Source organism: Chrysochloris asiatica, unplaced genomic scaffold (genome assembly GCF_000296735.1).
Source record: "Chrysochloris asiatica unplaced genomic scaffold, ChrAsi1.0 scaffold00042, whole genome shotgun sequence".
NCBI classification, from domain to species: domain Eukaryota; kingdom Metazoa; phylum Chordata; class Mammalia; order Afrosoricida; family Chrysochloridae; genus Chrysochloris; species Chrysochloris asiatica.
This window is the reverse complement of record NW_006408560.1, coordinates 17,189,475-17,205,217: the sequence shown is the minus strand read 5'-3', so window position 1 is coordinate 17,205,217 and position 15,743 is coordinate 17,189,475. Positions and strand designations below refer to the sequence as shown.

At 39.9% G+C, this 15,743-nt stretch overlaps 1 protein-coding gene across 1 annotated transcript in view; it reads left to right on the top strand.

Moving 5' to 3' along the window:
• The first annotated feature begins 7,241 nt into the window (after positions 1-7,241).
• CD5L (CD5 molecule-like) overlaps positions 7,242-15,743 on the top strand; it is a 20,168-nt gene continuing 11,666 nt past the window's right edge. The window contains exons 1-3 of the mRNA XM_006861742.1: positions 7,242-7,269; positions 9,423-9,449; positions 14,260-14,586. Of these exons, the coding sequence (XP_006861804.1) occupies positions 7,242-7,269; positions 9,423-9,449; positions 14,260-14,586 (382 nt within the window). The remainder of the gene's footprint in view (positions 7,270-9,422; positions 9,450-14,259; positions 14,587-15,743) is intronic.

Sequence of the window (15,743 nt, the reverse complement as noted above, 5' to 3'; positions counted from 1 at the left end):
TTCTCTTGATGTTTTTTACGTTCTTGGAAACCCTATAAAGGGTTTCTATGTGTCAGAACTCACTCAACGGCACTTAAACAACAACAACATCATTCAATAATTTGCCCAGAGAATCCTTCAATAATGAAAGTCGAGGCTTGATTTTGTCTTCAGTTCCCCCAGCTTCAGAAATACTGAACGTGTTCTTCCCTTTTGGTTTTCTATCCTGGTAGTGACTAGTATTTTTGCAATAAACAATTCTGAGACTCAGTGACAAAAGAAAAATCACTAATAATAATCAACTAGTCATAAATAGTGGAATATCTATGAACAGGGTAATGATTGAATACTTATAGTTATAGGTAGCATGGTCTTTGGAACATTCTATTACCGCTTCAGTTTTGTTTTTTTCCTTATATGAGTCCTTGTTATCCCCTTAAGGACCTCACAGAGTAAATCTATTTGCTCTCCTGAATACTTGGAAACTGTGTGCTTCCTCAACCCTAAGCCTTTATATGACATAATTTTGAGTTCACTTTCTATCTGGGCTGCTGAGAGGAAGGCAGGTAAACAGATGAGAGCAACAGAAGGGGATAAATGCTATAGTGCAGGCACATGCAGATACACAAAGGAAGGGGCAGTCAAACCCAATAGAATCCTACTATATAGATATTTTGTTTATAGAAAGGCAGTGCAAGAAAGCCTTGGTCATTTTGACAATCATTGAAGATTGTCATTTTCTTCTCCAGCCCTGGAAGGACACACCAGTGACTGTCAGCTATGGACTCAATCCTACCCTTTTCCAAAGCCAATCTTATGCAAGACAGATACACATTAAGAGACAGCAAACATGACTGGCCTAAATCTCCTCCATTATCACTGTGGTGGGCCTCCTGAGTGACTTAAATAATATCTCTTATTAATTATTTAAGTCCATGATACAAGTCTCCACATGACAGAATAATTTCATGCAACTTATTCCGTCTGGGACCTACTGTCTTTCCCCCCCCCATTCATACAAGACAACGTGGAACTAATGGACAATGCGTATAGCCATGAAATGGCATTTTGGTAGGATTTAAAGCATCTTTGATGTTCTTTGGTTTCATATATATCTATTAATTAATTCATTGATTCAGTAGTAATTTATTGTGTGCCAAGTTTGTAAAATAATGGCATGTGACACATAGGGATCCCTACTTTCATGGAACCTACTTCCTAATACTGTTGTTATTAAGTGCTATGGTGTCAGGGACGACATAAAACGCAATTACTGGGAAGCTGAGGCCTTGTGACCTGGATGAAAATCCAAACCCATGGCCCTCCTTGGTATTGCGAGCCAGGAACCCTGAGGGCCCAGGAAGTGACCTCCTGGGGTCCCGGGTTCATTGGTGTTTGTGAACTCACTGGGTGGCTACCTCTGTATAAGTCCTAATATTGTTCATTCTATGCTTCTAACTCCAGTAATTGTAGCTTCTGAGAAAATGGTTTTTATAATGCCTCTCTTAATGTCTCCACTGTGTTGGCAGTGCATAGGGTCCTGGGAACGAATCTTTCTGAGGTATAAGCGATAGCCACCTGGGATGAGTGTCAGAACTGCTCCTTATTTGATTATTCAGTTATGTTTAATATTAACTTAGAACATGAGCTCTTGATTATCCATGTACATTAATAAAACCAAATTTCGCCCTAGAACCGAGGCAGTAAAATTTCCTCAGAGGACGAACAAGGACAGGTATATTACGATTAAGCAGAGAGGTTCTGGAGAGGAACTGCCTGGCGTATTTACTTGAGGTGGAGTAGTAAATTCTGGGAACATTGGATTAAAGGACAATGGTGGCAACTCCCTCAGACCGCTCTGGGTTTAATCAATTTGATCCAGATGCTCTTCTTCCCCCTGAAGGTATATGGAAATGTGATGATAGTGAGCATTGTAGCATTTGGGTGTGGAATCCGGATAGAGGATAAGGAATGTGAAGGTGAGACCTCACCTACTTGGAAAGCTTGTGACCCTTCTCTCACCTTCCCTGGAACTGTAGCAAGAAAGAATTACTAGTTTAACAAAATAAAGCTAAATGTTTGAAATCCTGTTCAAACGCATATATTTTTTACTTGCAAAGTAGAGAAAAACAGCTTAAATCCCTCAGAGATTATACACCAACCTTTATATGAGCTTTTGAGTCTTTCATCTTTACCCACTAGTAACTAAGTGTTAAAAGTATGTTAGATGTCCTTTAGGCCTAAAGATTAATCTATAATAGCTTGCTTGAACCTTTTCCTGTAGAAATAAAAATGTTAGATTGCTAAGAAAATTGTGTTGTACTAGAAAATATCTTAAAGGGCGTTCCTGTGAATCGTTGTGTCCTGTCCTTGAATTTCTCCTTGAAAAAGTTAATAAAAGACTGGTGTAGAGATAGTTCTGTGTGCATTCTTGGCAGCAGGTCTTTCTGCCTGTCAGCTTGTATCCACTCTGGTCTCCGAGTGTTTCTTTTCTCTCTCACCTCTCCAGACATCCCACCTAGAGTTAGTTCTGTGTACAATGTCTGCCCCCGAGCAGTCTGTCTGGCAGCTTGCATCAAACCTGTGTGTCTGTCTTCTTTGTGTCTGTTTTCTCTGTCTTCTTTGTGTCTGTTTTTTCTCTCTCGTCACCAGACACCCCACCTTCGTGTACTCACCCCCTTGTTGAGGCCAGACCCCAGCACTATGGATTCTAACTCATAGCAACCCTGTATAGGGTTCCTTGGAGTGACTTGTGGGTTTGAACCTTGTGGTTAACAGTTCTGTGCTTATCTTCCAGAGCCACACTAGAACCCCATAATGACAGATCAATCTATAGATATTTAGGTAAAGTGAAAGGTTTTCCTTAAGTCTCCAACTGGACATGGGACAACAAAACAGGAAAATATCATTTCAGTTCTTATGTAGGCCGGGGTGAGATCTTGTAGACTGGAACTTTGAAAACTCGCTATAAATTTGAGGGTGATGGGCTTCAGCTTAATGCCAAACCAACAGGACATGGAGTTCCTACTTTATGAGTGCTTTGCAGCATGCCTCTACCATCTTATGTGTGTCACATATAGATGCCCTCCAAACAACTGTTTGCTACTATACATCTTTGGGCTCACTCACCCCTGCATTCCATCCCATATGCCCCATTTGAGTGAGCTCCTCTTCAAACCACTTCTCAATTCCTTACACTCATCAGCTACTCCAACTTCCACCTTCATTCTCCTCCAGTATCATGGCCTGAGATTTGTCATTGCCCAGAACTACTTCTCCTTTGAAACCTTAAATACCACCATTCAAAGCTATCAACACAGTTTCCACGTCCGCATTCCTTGCACTTTATAACCCTTTCTCTCCCCTGAACCCTTCCTCATTGAAGTTTCCTCTTTGCCCTGTAGGATAATGTTTCTATTTTCACTTTTTACCAGTCCATTTCCTGATTTTCTGTAAGCCTGTTGTTAGTGACCCTGCACAGGGTTTCTGAGGCTGCAAATCTTTACGGGAGCAAAAAGCCTCATCTTTCTCCCATGGAACAGCTGGTAGTTTCGAACTGCCAATCTTGAGGTTAGCAGCCCAATTTGTAACCACTACGGTCCAGAGCTCCAACTGGAATTACTCTCTCAGCTTGAACTTCCTGTCTTTCTGAGCTGTCCACCAGAACTTTCTATGAGTTCCCAACCCTGAAGATGACAGGCTGAGAATCTCACCCCAGAACTACTGACTGCAGCCTGAAGGGTTTTCACAGCTGGGTACACTGACGGCACTTACATATGTGTGCTTTTTTATGTCAGTTGAGCTTAGTGCTGAAAAGTTGTCATTTTACTTGTCTTTGCCCACAGTTTTTTACTTTTCTTTCATTAATTATTTTACACCTTTACCACTTTTAAGAAGTTTGCTACCCAAGCCTGTCTTCCTGTTCACACATTTCTTTGCAAAATATTGTGACTCAGATACAATCTTCTACTTTCTATACATCACTGCTGATATTTATCTTTATTTGCATCCTCTGACACAAAACTGGTCCAGAAGTCTGGGAATGATCTTAAACCACTAATTATTCCTTATGTTCTCCTCCAAAGAGCAAAGTCTTGTAGTAGTAGTGATAGTAGCAGTGTAGTAGTTGCATGTCATTGAGTCTGTTCTGACTCATAGTGAACCTGTATAGGATTTCCAAGACTAAATCTTTACAGAAGTAGACTCATCTTTCTCCTGGTGGATTCAAACTATTGACCTTGTTGTTAGCAGTCCAATGTGTCACTAGGTCTCAAGTATTGTTGTTGTTGTTAAGTACCATTGAGTTGGTTCTGATCCATGGAGACCTTGTATAGGGTTTCTTAGGAGTGGCTGATGATCTTCAACTGCCAGCTTTGTAGTCTAGCACATTAACCCACAGCACCACACCAGGATTCCCAAATATGGTAGAATCTATAATTAATCATCTCTCAGATCCATTCCTTCCCCTCAAGGCCCCTTGCCACCCTCGCCATTCAGGTTCTCTTTTGCTTTCTTCTGAACTTGTGCAGTGGACTCTTAATAAATCTCCTTGACTCCAGCTTCCCTCCATTTCAGTTTGTCCTTTACTCTGTCATCAGAACACATAACACTCTAAAATGTATAAAAACTTTCAGAGACTTCTTATGCCCTATGGGATAATGTACTTCTTACTGAAAGAGTTCCCATTTCCTCTCTCTGTGACACTGACTCTGCTACCAAGATAGAATATTGGGGGTGTGAGTGGGGTTAGTCTTTATCTCTTCTTTCATCCATATGAGATGGGAAGAAATATATCTGAAGCATGAGGACCAGAAATCTTCCTATGAAGGTGTGTCTGTTTCCTTCAAGTGTTAGCTCAGTAGTCGTCTGGCTCCTGAAAGATGAAGCTCTGAAGCTCCAACTCATGTGCCTATGACAGGTTGGGCAAATTACATTCAGAGGTACATGCACAGGGTTTGGGATCCCAGTTGCAATCTTATCTAGGTTCATCACCAGTAAAGCTAATAAATTGAACACTTTCTGACTTCTCTAATTCTTCATTTTTTTTTTTTTTCAGAATCTAGGGTGGGGGGGTGATATGATTAGTTAGCACTTGCAAATACATTCATAATAGATTCTCTACCATGTTTTGTTGCTGTTGTTATGTGCCGTGGAGTTGGTTCTGACTCATAGAGAACCTGCACAGGGTTTCTGAGGCTGTAAATCTTTATGGGAGCAGAAAGCTTCATCTTTCTCCTGCGGAACAGCTGCTGGTTTCAAACTGTTGACCTTGCAGTTCACAGCCCAATTAGTAACCACTGTGCTACCAGAGCCTGTTTATAATCTCTGTGTACCCTTTAATTCACTACCCTTGACCTCTGACCCCTAAGTAGGTTGTGGTCCACCCTTTCCAAATTACCTGCAGTTTCTAGGCAATTCTGTCTCATTGGTCTGGATATGCCTAGCCTTTCTCATTTTGATTTTTACAGAAGGGAAATCAAATCTCTTAATATCTGCTCAAACATCATTGTTTCTGTGAAGTTTTCTCTGATTAACCCCAGGTAGAGGTAACAATTGATTTCATTGTGTCTCCAATGTTCTTTATACTTTATTGCAGCTTTTACATTCTATAGCAATTTTAAGGAGCTCTGGTAGGTGTAGTAGTAGTTAAGAGTCGGGCTGCTAACCTCAAGATCAGCAGTTCAAAACTACCAGCTATTCTGTGGGAGTAAATGAGGCTTTCTGCTCCTGTAAAGATTTATAGTCTTGGAAACTGTATGCAGAGTTACTATGAGTTGTAACCGACTCCACAGCACACCACTTCCACTACCACCACCACCACAGCAATTACTAGACTATATCCATTTTGAGTGTGAACTATTTTTTATTTATCATTGTTTTTATATCTTGAAGCTATCACTTGTCTGGCACTTATGATTGCTAAAAACTTTTTGATGAATGCAATAATAAGCAAATGAAAAAATAAGGACTGGAAAAATGAATATCTACAATGAGCCAATCTTTATGCTGAGTAACCTGAGTAACGACAAAGAAGCCAAGATGTTTCATTGCAGAGAAAAATTTACTCTGTGTTAAACAGCAGGTTGTGTTAGTGCATCAAACCAAATGTTTGAGGATTCTAGAGTTGAAAGTCCTCAAAACATATCTTACTTATTAATACACCTAATTCTCACTTACTGACTACTGTATTATCCAACAGATCACATTTACAATAGTAAAAAACTACTGTTTTTTGTTTTGTGCATTAACAACATATGTGACAGTAATGATTCCCAGTGTGCAAAGTGATAGCAAAAGTGATGGTTATGGTTATGTGTCAACTTGTATGTCCCATGATTCTCAGGGGTTGGTAATTATGTAATGAAATAATTTGGCAGTTATATGATGATGCAGTCATCTTCCATTCTGTGAGCTGAAATGGTCATTCCCCATTTTTACATAATACCAATTTTCACCTAACAACCTGATCTTTGGACCATAACCATGTCAATAAGTGAGGAGTACCCACTCAGCAAAGCAGAAGGAACTGGAGCTACTGAAGGTCTTGCTGCCTAATCTCTGTTCATTCTTTAGACTTAAGAACCTGAGTTCAGTGATCATGATATCCATTACCACAGGGAATTGCTTCCATTCAGTTTCCAAAGGTGTACCTGATACACCAGGGTAGATACAGGTGATGAACAAATCCTGCCCTCTCCATAGAACTTTATGCCTTGATCCTGGAATAGAGTATATTATGGTTGCTTTCATGGGGAACTCTACATTTGTTGTTTGACCTCTGTCTTACTCATTCCCTAGGGACTTACCTCTAATGTAAAGGAATGAAAATTAGCCTACTTCTCTCACAGACCATACTTAAAGACAAAACATTTCCTGGTCTTCTAAGAGATGGTCCCATTCGTGGCATCTGAGTTTCCTTGTAAGATCTGTCTAAACAAATATGTTTGTTTAGATCGGGGCTGGGATTATAGCAGAACCAAGTTATACACACACTATGGGATTTATTATTATTATTTTTTAGCATCTTTTTGCCATTTAAGACACTTCCCTTCCTTTGGAAATATGCTGAATTCAGCAAGTCCAGTTTCATCAGTTCTGCCTTCTGACTCCATTGGTTCCTGGTCATCTGATAATGCTTCTATCATAGACAGGACCCACCTTTGATTGTCTTGCAGCGTACTCGCAGACAAAGTTGCATATTGCAGCGCTGGGGCCTTCTTGCAGCTTTATATTTCAGTTCATCATCTTCAGCTGCCCAGGTCATGGCTTTACTACTCTCCTTGATCCTTGGTGAGTATCTCTCCTCCTGTTCGTTTAGGAGAATCTTCCTGCACAGACCTCAGCATCTTTTAAGGATGCTCTGCTCTCCTATCTATACATCTAGTAACTCTTCTAAACCCAAAGACACCACTTCATCTATACCCAATTTATGATCTATGTTGATTGCCAGATTTAAGAAAATCCATTTGTTCATATTTCCAATGACTAATTTATGATCACTTTTCCCAATTTCCTTTTTTACAAAAACATTCCTAAATGTGCTATTTATGAGATGCCAAACAGGGAGAGCAAGAAAAGGTGATTCCTAAGAAAAACTCCTTTTATTAAACACATTACTTGGCTTCCTCTCAAAAGTTTTCTATGTTGCACTTCCCTAATGTCTCTCAACTTCTTCATCCCTGGAGTTATCTAGATTAAAAGGGGATTTCAGTGCTAAAGAAACCTGGGTTTAAATCCTGGCTCTTTGATTTTTCCTCTGTCTGAATATGTCATTTATCATACCTCTCTGAAACATGTCTTCATGACTTATAAAATGAAGATAAGATTACATTCTTCACAGGTTTATTAGGAACTGTTTTACAAGATAGCTAGTACAGGATATCTAACAATGCAATGCTTGTTAGATCCAGTCTATTATCAATCTCATCTATTTTCATTATCTTGGTGAACTCCAGTGTCTCTCTCTCTCTCACACACACATACACATTTTGGGCATTTATGTGCTATATGAAAAATGTTGGCAAATATTAAATATTTAAGTAGCTCACAGCATCTCATAACCAGTTCTGCCCATTACAAATATATTACTAAATTTTCCACACTTACCTTCTTCTTGAAGCTTTCCTGGTCCATGTCATCCCCAATTATTCCTCTCTCTATAGAGAACTTTCAAGTCACTTACTGACTGTATCACTTTCACACCTTGCATATCAAACTTGATACACTCTATTTTCCTTATATGGACAAATGTTTTATATTTATTATTAGGCATATGGAGTGTTATATATTGATTCACACAAGTATAATATGACTTTGGGTTTTAAGTAGCTTCAAAACACATCTCACTGAGCTAGGGTATGGGCACATTTTGAAGAGTAAAGGTATGGGTCTATTAAAAAATTCTTTGGAAACCAAGAAAAGAAAGTATTTCAGGATAAGTCACTGAAATACTTTGATCGGCCTGAATACTCTAGGCTGGAGGTCCAAAAATATGAGTTTCTTCAGAAAACCTTCAAGATGATGGGAGGTGAGTCCTACAGTTGAAAATGCCTAGCCTTCAGGGACTATTGGAAGTCATAGGACTCGACATGCTACAGAATTAGGAGACAACCTTAAGTATAGAAGAGTCCAATCCTAGAAGACCCTCCCCGAAGAAGCTCAGATATGTTAAACATGTGATTATGCTTAAATCTAAATATTTGAAATGGAGTGTAGAGCAGCTTTTTTACTTACTGGTCTAAACCTGAAGTTAGCCCCCCCAAAAAAAGGCTAAAAAAATTAAAAGAAGAATAGTATCTTGTATCACATGAACACTGCATAAAATAAAGGTTTCTTGGAGCACAATTATTCCCATTTACTTATATATTGCCTATGGCTGTTTTTAAGCTACAATGGCAGTGTTGAGTAGTTGCAACAGATCATATGGTCCACAAGGTCTAAAACATTTACTAACTTGCCTTTGAAAACAAAAAATTGCTAACCCTGGACTAAATGCAGTGCCAGTGAACGCATGCCACGCCTGTCACTTCTCCCCACCCCCACCACTGCATCTTTACCTTCTACTATCAAGGAATCTTTTCAGTGGCTTGCAGCACTCTTACCTGCTGCTCCTAGAGGCTTCTTCACCACACTTTAACTCCAGGAGGCAATAACCAATCAATATAATTGACTGGAATACAACTGAAAATCTAGGCATGCCTGGCACAGAGCCACCATCACATGTCCAGTGATGGATGGGGTTAGTTGGCTGTGGTAGAATTATTCTCTGTGATTCTTAGCTAATATCCATACTGAGAAGGAGCAAGTCTCAATAAGGTTATCCTTGGAGGTTCTGTGTGGACCTCTTCACAGAGGTTTGGCAAAGGTCTTCCAGAAAGTTGTGTTCAGCAGAGCCTTGGGGATTCACTATATGACCTCACTCACTTCCTTCTTTTTTCCCCCAGCCATTTGCACTGGACCTGGCCTGTTAGGTAAGATTTTTTATTTGGGGGGTGGGGGTGGGGGGTGGTTTGAGAGGGAAACCTTTCAGCTCAGGAAAGTAAAATTTTTGAAGCTACCTAGACCATGAGGGAATACTCTGGTTTAAAACTAAAAATTATTAAAAGAAAGACTGGATTTACTGGTCACAAAGAGCCTGGAGGAACCTGAGACTATGGCCTTCTACTACCCTTCAGGTCTGGAAAGCAACTAACCTTCATGGCACAATTTTCAGGCAAACAGTAGATAGGCTTCTGGGGTAGGAGAGGAGGCCAACAGTACTAGTAAGGTTTGCTCACCATGGAATGGTCAATCATTTGCTTTCAGGGAACCAAACTGGTAAAAGTCGGATGGAGCAAGACCAGGACTATAGGGAGGATGCTTTAACACCTCAAAATGAATTTTTTACAGTGTCAACAGTGTAAGTTCATTGTCATGCAAGATCTCAAGACACTTGGATAGCACTCCTCTGCAGTTAATCTCAAGTTTAGGCTTCAGTTCCTCAGTGAGCATCTCGTTGGCACTAACATCATTGATTGTTGAAACTTTTTCCTGATAAAGTCCCAATACTGCCCCTTAAGAATCCCCGAAAACTGTAAGCATCAATTTTCCAGCTGATGGTTGACTTTTTAACTTTTTCTTGGTTGGCAATTGAGGATGTTTCCATTTCATTCTCTGCTGTTTACGCTCAGGCTTATAGTGATGGATCCATGTCATGTCACCAGTAACAATTTTTTAAAAGAAACTTTTACCTTCCTTCAAGTATTGGTCCAAACTTCATTTGCAGATGTCCAAACTCTTCTGTTTATGCTGTTCCATGAGTTGTTTCGGTACCCATCTTGCACAAACTTTTCAAAACCCAGTCTGTCATAGATTATTTCATAGGCAGAGCCATGGCTGATTTGAAAATGATTTGCAACATAATCTACTGCCACTTGTCTATTCAACAGAAGCATTTTACATCCACACTCAGTGCTGTCATCAGCCATGGATATGGCCAGGCCTATTAATATAACCAGAGTGCAGATGATTTTTGACTCATCCTCATATGTATGTATATAGTTGACTTTTGAACTTTTTCTTGGTTGGGTACAGCACATCTAGGTCCCCCTGCTAGCCCTAATGGCACCTTTGTTTGAACTAAAAATCCATCTGCCTCTGTGCAATATATGGATGAGCAGAGAGCATGTTGAATGCCAGTCTTCATTGACCAACTCTGCAAGGAGCCTTTGGGTAATGTTCAAAGTATACAGCTAAGTTGTGGTTGGGCTGTGCAAAGAGAATGAACCTATGGAAAAGGAAGGTTGCAATGGCACGAACTCAAGAAGATTGTAGTGTATTAGTTTATTTAACATTATTCCTGTGGTCTATCCTTTCTCTTAAGTGTAGAGGCTCTCTTCCAGAGACAGGAAGCTGCAAACTCTGCTTGGGTATAGGAGCTTCTATAGGTGGATGAATGGATGCAATCTGATTTCTTAATGAGGACTACTTTGGGATTTTCAATCCTATTCTCAAATTATTCTGGCCCCAGGACTGTTTCTTGGTGCTGGTATTGGGAGACAACTATTCTCTTTACAACCTCTCAATAACTTAGCATGATTTTCTTTTCTGGTCCTGGCTCCATCTCTCAAGTCCTCTGATACTAAGGCTGATAACACCATTGCCTAGGACACAGCTGCTCCAATGCCCCTTGTACTTTTTTTGTAACTTTAAAATATTTTCTCTGCCCTTCGCTCTTTCCTCAAGTTGGATTTCTTTTATAATTACTTGATGCTTCTTTTTTCTTTTTAGAATGTGTTTCTTCTTTCCCATGGGCCTTTTAATATTCCATTGCACAGAAAATGAAAGCTCATTTATAAAGGGACTTTATTTTTAAATTGTTATTGTTGCTGTTAAGTGCCGTTGAGTAGGTTCCAATTCATAGTGACTCTGTATAATATTTCCAAGGCTGTAAATATTTTCTGGAGTAGAAAGCCTCATCTTTTTCCGCTGGAGAAGCTAGTGGGATTGAACTGCCAAACTTGTGGTTCACAGTCCTGTGCTTATTCAACAGAGCCACCACGTTCTCCTATTTTAACACAAGAATTTTATTATTCAAAATCAAATATGATAACCCATCTGTGATCTTGATAGCTAATATTTCCTGGAGTATGTTGTTGTTAAGTGCTATCGAGTAGACTCCAAATCATAGCATCCCTGTGTAGGGTTTCCAAGGAACGGCTAGTGAGTTTGAACTTCTGACCTTGATAATGTTAATACAAACTCTAACCTTAGTTACATGAACTGTACTAACCTAAAAGTTATTTCTGGTGACTCCTCTTGAATTATGTTTGTGCCCAAATGAATAAACCTTAACCCCAGGAGGGCAAAATAGGTACATTTCTCTGTTTTTCTATTATTTAATTTATTCCAAGTTTCCCCTATACACACTATGTATATAGAAAAAGTAAGGAATAAAAGAGAGAGAGAGAGAGAGAGAGAGAGAAAAGCAAACCAAACAAAAGTTTTTCAATGCAGTTTAATAGAAGCCAGATTAGAGTTTTGTCATTCAACCATTCTGGGGGTGCTTCTAAGTTCTAGGGAGTTTACACAGCATTAAGACAAAGCAGGCAGTAGGAAACATGGTTCTCAGAAGTCATATTCTGTTCATCCAGACCACTGTGTCATCTCATGTGCTAAGCATCTGTTAAGCTGCTTATATCCCAGTAGGCCACAGACCAGCAGTTCAAATGTGAATCCAGGTGTACTAGACCTTTTTCAGTTAAATGTCCCACTCCACAGAGCATGATAGATTGTTCTTTCCTCCTTTATCACTCTGGGATTGCAGGAGACTTGGTGGGGGATTGTCTCAGCCTACTAAATATAAATATTTGAGAACAGCAATGTTATTTGTCTTATTTATCACTGCTCTCAAAGTTCATAAAATAATACCTTGAACATAGTATGTACTCAGTAACTGTTGCCTGATAGGCTCTTTATCATCTGTTGTCCTTGCATAACTATCTCTACTGTACTTCTATATAGTGCAGGAAAGGAGAGATTACTGTTAGTCTTTTGTTTCCCTATGTTCTAGTCTGGAAACAGAAGCAAATCCTGGATTTCTTAAAACACATGCAAATATTCTTCAGGCCTCTTTCCTATACCAACCCCACCCTCAGTGACCCTCTAGATATTGAAGTTATGAGATTTTAAGGCTCTGATTCTTCCCTTACCAGATGCTTTCTATATTTCTTCTGAGCTATATACTTGTTGCTGTTGTTAAGTGCTACTGAGTTTGTTCCGAGACTCTGTATAGGGTTTCTAAGGCTGCAAATCTTTATGGGAACATGAAGCCGTGTCTTTCTTCTGCAGAGTGGCTAATGGGTTTGAACTACTGACCTTGTGGTTAACAGTCCAGTGCTTATCCTACAGTGTCATACCAGGACTCCTTGTACCCCATTAATCTTCTGTTATTAAACTGTTCAGTCTCAAAATATCCAGATCAAAAGAAATTATGCTGCAGCATGGTTGTTCTATAGGAGTTTTCTACAAGGCGCTCCAGTCTCAAAAAAAGCAAAGAAAGAAACACAAAGATGTGAATTTCTAGGCAGGGAAATATGAAAAGTTTGGAATTCTTGTTTAATTTTTTAGCAAAGTTCTTTTTTCAAAGAGTTGGGGTTAGTGTGAAAGAAAAGCTCACTTGGCCTGGAATTAGTACATGGAGGATGTCACAGAAAATTATAAGGATGATGTGGGTAACTGGTAAAGGTTGTTCAGCTTAAATCAAAGTACCCTTTGCTTTCAAGTCTATTTCAATTCAGAGAGACCCTGTTGGACAGGGTAGAAATGCTCTGTAGGGTTTCTGAGGCTGCAGGAACCTCTCTCACTAGGAGAGGTTGATGGGTTTAAATTGCTGGCCTTTAGGTAAGCAGCTGAGCCCTTCAACCACTGTACTACCCAGTCTCCTTTATTCAGTTTGTGTTACGTGTGGTTGAATTGCTTCTGATTCATAGCAACCCTGTATAGGGTTTCCAAGGAGCAGCTGGTGAGTTTGAATCACCGACTTTGTGGCTCATACTGACCTGGTGGTCCAGTGCTTTATCCACAGTGCTATACCAGGACTCCTTGTTCAGTTTAGGAGCCCAAATTATACAAAGACCCCTTAGTTCCTTCTCATTGTGGCTTCCCCGTGGAGAAAGAGCCATAAACAAGAAAAGAAAACACAATGGTCTTTGCCAGACTTGCAAATTGGCCTGGGACTTCTACTAATTTATTGTAAGACCATAGGACCTTCACTTCTCTGAAAAATGTTTTCCTTATCTCAGAAATAGTAGAATTGGGCTTCACGATTTTTATAGACCCTCATGTTTCTGACCACCAGGGATTCTGAGAATTCTGTTGGATCTTTAGCCCTTGTGTTTCTTTTAATCTTCAAACTGAAAAGCCTGCAGTGATATCTAGGTGTCTGATGGATTACTGGTATGGTGCTGTAGGATCAACACTGGACTGCAAACCACAAGGTGGGAAGTTCAAACCCACCAGCTGCTCCTTGAAAACCCCATACAGGGTCATTATGAGTCAGAACTGACTCAATCACACTTAACAACAACAGTGAGTATACACATGTGGAGTTTCTTGTAGAATTAGAACTCAGAAATAGGACTCTGCAGATTCTCTTCCCTCCCTTTCTGCCTCCCTTTTCCCCTCTCTGAGCTCTCCATGCCCTCTGTGAATGGTGGAAGCAGTCCCAAAATGACTGAGTACATCATTGAGCATCCTTTAGGCTCCATCTGGGTCTCCAAATAATGTGGTGTTTCTTTGTAGAGTCTTCATACAGAGTGCAACTGGTGAGAGGCCCCCACCGTTGTGAAGGGCGGGTGGAGGTGGAACAGAAGGGTAAGTGGGGCACCGTGTGTGATGATGGCTGGAACTTGAAGAATGTGGATGTCGTGTGCCGGGAACTAGGCTGTGGAGCAGCCAAGGGAACACCCAGCGGTTATGTATATAAGCCACTGGCAGAAGAAAACCAAGACATCTTCATCCAAGAGGTCAAGTGCAATGGAATGGAAGATACACTGGCTCAATGTGAGATAGACAATCAGAATCATTGGAGTTGTACCCACAGAGAAGATGCAGGAGCATCATGTGAGCGTGAGTATGGCAGGGCTTAAGGACTGTTTGCCAGCTTCCCATAGGACATTCTTTTTTGTCTTTACTCCCATTATGGACTTTCACAGGCACTGAAAGTGGCTAAAATGTCCCCTGTCCTTCACTTTGCATACTTTCTCAGATCTAACAATAAAACCCTCACCTAGAATTGTTACTCCTACTTGCTTGAGTTAATACTTACCTCTTTGTTACAAGATGTTCATGCATGCATGAAAACCTATTTCTCTTCTCATTAGAAACATTCATGCACAGATACTATAGAAGTTATTGAACATTTATTGAATAGTGTACCCTCTATGTGGAACAGGGGGTAGGGAGTTATGGGAGAAGAAATGAACTCACAAAGTGTAAGATATAAGATATGCTTGCTCTATAGTCTCAACTCTCAAGGGGTCCACCAGATAGTCAGGTTAGGCAAGAGATACTAATAGGACACCAACACATTCTCACAAAATTTTCTCTATTCCTTTATTCTTCTGCATGTATTTGCTTTCTGTGTATTAATAATTTCTTCACTCACTGTATATACTTTCCCCCCATTAGATTGTAATTTGACTGAGAGGTTAGACCATGTCTACTTTTTCTTTGTCTCCTCACAAGTTTATTACCAGGGAAACAATAACAGAATCTTTTACTTTTATGTTGAGGCTTCTTTCCTATTTCTTAGAAATTGAGGATTGGGAATACTAAGGTTAAGGTACTTGAGTGACAGTGTAACATGGGTAGCAAAAAAAACTTTGGCCTTGAGCACATCACTTCACTCCTCTGGATGTTGTATTGTATTTTTAATTTTATTTTTGAAATCTACATAATAATTCTACCAAACTTTTGTGAGGAGCAAATGAGAAAATAATTTGAGAAAATGAAATTATTCCTGGTTAAACTCAAAATTGATCCATGTATTCATTCAGCAAATATCTGTAAGCTACTAATTGCTGTTGTTGTTGTTGCTGTTAAATGCTATTGAGTTGGTTCCAACCCGCAGCAACCCTGTATAGGGTTTCCAAGGTGCGGCTGGTGGGTTTGAACCACTGACCTTGCTGTTCAAACCAACTTTGCAGTCCAGCGCATTAATCCACAGTGTCACACCAGCACTCCACACCAGGACTCTATTAGGTACTCATCCACAACATTAGCGT